The 5,280-nt window shown below is 41.3% G+C and overlaps 2 protein-coding genes across 2 annotated transcripts; both read right to left on the minus strand.

Annotated features, from left to right (window-relative positions):
- Positions 1-2,221: 2,221 nt before the first annotated feature.
- LOC123310321 (histone H1-like) lies at positions 2,222-2,668 on the minus strand. The gene is made up of 2 exons (XM_044893785.1): positions 2,482-2,668; positions 2,222-2,436 (listed from the first exon to the last, which is right to left on the minus strand). Exons 1-2 carry the CDS (start codon positions 2,666-2,668, stop codon positions 2,222-2,224), a joined length of 402 nt encoding a protein of 133 aa, XP_044749720.1.
- A 1,873-nt stretch (positions 2,669-4,541) lies between these two features.
- LOC123310322 (histone H1-like) lies at positions 4,542-4,988 on the minus strand. The gene is made up of 2 exons (XM_044893786.1): positions 4,802-4,988; positions 4,542-4,756 (listed from the first exon to the last, which is right to left on the minus strand). The coding sequence occupies exons 1-2, from the start codon at positions 4,986-4,988 to the stop codon at positions 4,542-4,544; spliced, it is 402 nt and encodes a 133-aa protein (XP_044749721.1).
- Between the last annotated feature and the right edge of the window lie 292 nt (positions 4,989-5,280).

Below are 5,280 nucleotides of genomic sequence, written 5' to 3' on the forward strand. Positions count from 1 at the left end.
AAGTTCCGTCTTCTATTGTATCAATGTTGATTTCTTCAGTGATGTCTTTCATTACGACAATGTCCAGTACATCGGGTAGTGTTGTTTGACCTTTTTTTTTTTTTTTTTTTGGTGTAGCAGGGGGAAAATCTGCAAACAGACGAACACACCCTCTCCTGAGGGGGAACAGTGTGGGGATTCTCACTCTCCGAGCTCGAGACCCACTAAAAACCCTTAACTGCTTCTTCATAGGTTCCGGGCATTTTGCCTATTAACCAGTTGACTCTTATGGTTTCTGGACTCTCACACGATCATAGTCGTGTTGATATTTGTATGCTGCCTATAGCTTTTATAGGTTAAGCTCTTCTTTGGTTACATTCAAATCCTTACCTGATCTTTGGGTTGTTTGACCTTAACACTTTGGATTTCTTCAAATAGTGGGACCGATATTAGCCAAGTTGACGGAAATTTTACGGGCGAATGGTTGGTAAATTATTGCTAAGGATTTGAAATTGAGAGTTTCCTGCGCAATTTCGAGGATTTTAAAGTTTTTTATTTGTACCAATTATTGGGTTCATCATTGCATCGTATTTCGGACGAATGCGATATGGAAAATAGGCCGATATGTCATTTTTGACGGACCGAAACGATTCTTCCCAGACTTGCCGAAGTCTCTCTTGTCAAGGTTCATGGATATTCTTGTCATAAGTTATTATTCCGAAAGTTGAGTGTCCTTGATCGAACAATTCATGATAAATAGAACTTATTCTTTTATTCATTGACCATCAAAATTCGATCCAAATCTCTACACAATTTTTGAACTGAGATATACGTATTGAGTTTCATTCAGTTCGATAATTCAGATAGGAATTAAGATTTCTGTGGTCAATTCGGCAAAGTGTGATATGAATTTCTCAAAAACCGTTTGATCATTTCGACCCAAATCTTAAAACATCACATAGTTTTCGAATTGAGATGCACATGTTGAATTTCATATCGATAGTTCTGATAAGAATTGAGATTTCAGAGGTCAATTCGGCAAAGTGTGATATCAATTTCCCATAAACTGTTGGATCAATTCGAGCCAAATTTTGAAACTGTACATAGTTTTCGAATTGAGTTGCGTATTGAGATGCATGCGAAAACTATGTGCAGTTTCAAGATTTGGTTCGAATTGATCCAATAGTTCCTTAGGAATTGAAATGATATTTTGACGAATCAACTACTACTCCGGTTAGCGCATCCACCATTTCGGTTGGTGCAATAAAAGATATTTTTCGGAACGGTATCATTTTAATAATCGGTAATTTTTTTTTCGGTAATTCTAATCCATTTTCACCTTCTACTTCGGTAGGGGCGGCAACGATGTGGGCGGCGACGGTTCTGACGGTGTTGGCGGTACGGCGGGCCTCAGTCGGGGGTCCGGCAGTATGGCCTCTGTCCTGCTCCCTGGAGTTGCGGTCGGTCCTGAGGCAGTTCTGGCGGTCCCTGGTCCCCTATCTCTAACGCAACACACCCTGGAAAGGACCCCCACACGGCAGCACCTGGAACAGAACTTCGTCCTTTCCCCTCGGCATTCCTCCCTGTGGTGGCCTTCATTGCCACACCGCCAGCAACTGTGGGGGCCTAACCCCAGGTAGAACTGAGGTCCACAGGTCCCCACGGTCCTTTCGAACTGAAATTCAACATGTGCATCTCAATCCGAAAACTATGTTCAGTTTCAAGATTTGGTTCGAATTGATAAAACAGTTTTCGAGGAATTGATATCACACTTTGCCGAATTGACCACTGAAATCTCAATTCCTATCAAAACTATAGAACTGAAATTCACCATGTGCATCTCAATTCGAAAACTGTGTACAGTTTCGAGATTTTTGTCGAATTGATCCACTAGTTCCTTAGGAATTGAAATGATGCTATGTCGTGTTCGATGAAAACATCTTGTCTGACATCGTATCTCTAGCGAGCGAAAATCTATAAAAGTAATATTTGATAGAAAATTCTAGAGGCCCTGAAAAGGACCGGATTTAAATTTTTTTCCTTCCAAAATTATATACGTTTTACTTTTGCTTTTTGGGAGACGTTACTTTCTTCGGAGCCGTTACTGATTTGACCGTTTTTGGTTTCGGTGCTTTGGACTTCTTCGTCGGCTTTTTGTTTGCCTTCTTAGCTTTCGAGGGAGATTTCGTTAATTTTGGCTTCTTTTCTGTTGCAATTGCCGCTCTCTTTTCCGACCTACTCACTAGATAGATGTAGACCTGGCAGGTGATGTGTTCTTCTTGTCGGCTGCCATTGTAGGTGATGCATTCTTATTTGCTCCATCGGCCGACTTGACCAATTTTTTCGCAAATTTCTTCGACGCGTTTGTTGTAGAACCGCCAGCGGCCAATTTGAAAGAGCCAGACGCTTCTTTTCCTTTGGTCTGAATCAAGGAACCGGACTGTACAGCGGTCTTTTCTTATGAACGGTGCAAGTTTTTAGAATCGACCTTGTAATTCGAACCGATGTATTTCTTGATAGCATGCAACGAGGATCCGCTCCTTTCTTTCAATCCTTTGATGGCACGATTAACCATATCGGAAGTTGGGGGATGGCTGGGTTTGACATGTTTTGACCTTGCTGAGGTTTTTTTCTCAGCTTTTTTCAGCGTCTTACCAACAGCAGTAGCGGGCGTAGTTGCCTGTCGCATTTCAGACTCGGAAGTTGAAAATGACATTGTTTAACCTTTACACTTTAGATTTCTTCTGATAGTGGTACCGATATTAGCGAAGTTGACGGAAATTTGACGGGCGATTGGTTGGTAAATTATTGCTAAGGACTTGAAATTGCAAGTTTCCTGCGCAATCTCGAGGAATTTAGAATTTTTTATTTGTACCAATTATTGGGTTCATCATTGCATCGTATTTCGGACGAATGCGATATGGAAAAAAAGACGATATGTCATTTTTGACGGACCGAAACTATTCTTCCCAGACTTGCGAAAGTCGCTCTTGTCAAGGTTCCCGGATATTCTTATCATTAGTTATTATTTCGAAATTTGAGTCTCCTTGGTCGAACAATTCATGATGAATACAAGTTTTTCTTTTATTGATTGACCATCAAAATTCGATCCAAATCTCGAAACTGTACACAATTTTTGAACTGAGATATACGTATTGAGTTTCATTCAATTCGATAATTCAGATAGGAATTGAGATTTCAGTGGTCAATTCGGCAAAGTGTGATATGAATTTCTCAAAAACCGTTTGATCATTTCGACCCAAATCTTAAAACATCACATAGTTTTCGAATTGAGATGCACATGTTGAATTTCTTATCGATAGTTCTGATAAGAATTGAGATTTCAGAGGTCAATTCGGCAAAGTGTGATATCAATTTCCCATAAACTGTTGGATCAATTCGAGCCAAATTTTGAAACTGTACATAGTTTTCGAATTGAGTTGCGTATTGAGATGCATGCGAAAACTATGTGCAGTTTCAAGATTTGGTTCGAATTGATCCAATAGTTCCTTAGGAATTGAAATGATATTTTGACGAATCAACTACTACTCCGGTTAGCGCATCCACCATTTCGGTTGGTGCAATAAAAGATATTTTTCGGAACGGTATCATTTTAATAATCGGTAATTTTTTTTTCGGTAATTCTAATCCATTTTCACCTTCTACTTCGGTAGGGGCGGCAACGATGTGGGCGGCGACGGTTCTGACGGTGTTGGCGATACGGCGGGCCTCAGTCGGGGGTCCGGCAGTATGGCCTCTGTCCTGCTCCCTGGAGTTGCGGTCGGTCCTGAGGCAGTTCTGGCGGTCCCTGGTCCCCTATCTCTAACGCAACACACCCTGGAAAGGACCCCCACACGGCAGCACCTGGAACAGAACTTCGTCCTTTCCCCTCGGCATTCCTCCCTGTGGTGGCCTTCATTGCCACACCGCCAGCAACTGTGGGGGCCTAACCCCAGGTAGAACTGAGGTCCACAGGTCCCCACGGTCCTTTCGAACTGAAATTCAACATGTGCATCTCAATCCGAAAACTATGTTCAGTTTCAAGATTTGGTTCGAATTGATAAAACAGTTTTCGAGGAATTGATATCACACTTTGCCGAATTGACCACTGAAATCTCAATTCCTATCAAAACTATAGAACTGAAATTCACCATGTGCATCTCAATTCGAAAACTGTGTACAGTTTCGAGATTTTTGTCGAATTGATCCAATAGTTCCTTAGGAATTGAAATGATGCTATGTCGTGTTCGATGAAAACATCTTGTCTGACATCGTATCTCTAGCGAGCGAAAATCTATAAAAGTAATATTTGATAGAAAATTCTAGAGGCCCTGAAAAGGACCGGATTTAAATTTTTTTCCTTCCAAAATTATATACGTTTTACTTTTGCTTTTTGGGAGACGTTACTTTCTTCGGAGCCGTTACTGATTTGACCGTTTTTGGTTTCGGTGCTTTGGACTTCTTCGTCGGCTTTTTGTTTGCCTTCTTAGCTTTCGAGGGAGATTTCGTTAATTTTGGCTTCTTTTCTGTTGCAATTGCCGCTCTCTTTTCCGACCTACTCACTAGATAGATGTAGACCTGGCAGGTGATGTGTTCTTCTTGTTGGCTGCCATTGTAGGTGATGCATTCTTATTTGCTCCATCGGCCGACTTGACCAATTTTTTCGCAAATTTCTTCGACGCGTTTGTTGTAGAACCGCCAGCGGCCAATTTGAAAGAGCCAGACGCTTCTTTTCCTTTGGTCTGAATCAAGGAACCGGACTGTACAGCGGTCTTTTCTTATGAACGGTGCAAGTTTTTAGAATCGACCTTGTAATTCGAACCGATGTATTTCTTGATAGCATGCAACGAGGATCCGCTCCTTTCTTTCAATCCTTTGATGGCACGATTAACCATATCGGAAGTTGGGGGATGGCTGGGTTTGACATGTTTTGACCTTGCTGAGGTTTTTTTCTCAGCTTTTTTCAGCGTCTTACCAACAGCAGTAGCGGGCGTAGTTGCCTGTCGCATTTCAGACTCGGAAGTTGAAAATGACATTGTTTAACCTTTACACTTTAGATTTCTTCTGATAGTGGTACCGATATTAACGAAGTTGACGGAAATTTGACGGGCGATTGGTTGGTAAATTATTGCTAAGGACTTGAAATTGCAAGTTTCCTGCGCAATCTCGAGGAATTTAGAATTTTTTATTTGTACCAATTATTGGGTTCATCATTGCATCGTATTTCGGACGAATGCGATATGGAAAAAAAGACGATATGTCATTTTTGACGGACCGAAACTATTCTTCCCAGACTTGCGA

Source organism: Coccinella septempunctata, chromosome 3 (genome assembly GCF_907165205.1).
Source record: "Coccinella septempunctata chromosome 3, icCocSept1.1, whole genome shotgun sequence".
NCBI lineage: Eukaryota > Metazoa > Arthropoda > Insecta > Coleoptera > Coccinellidae > Coccinella > Coccinella septempunctata.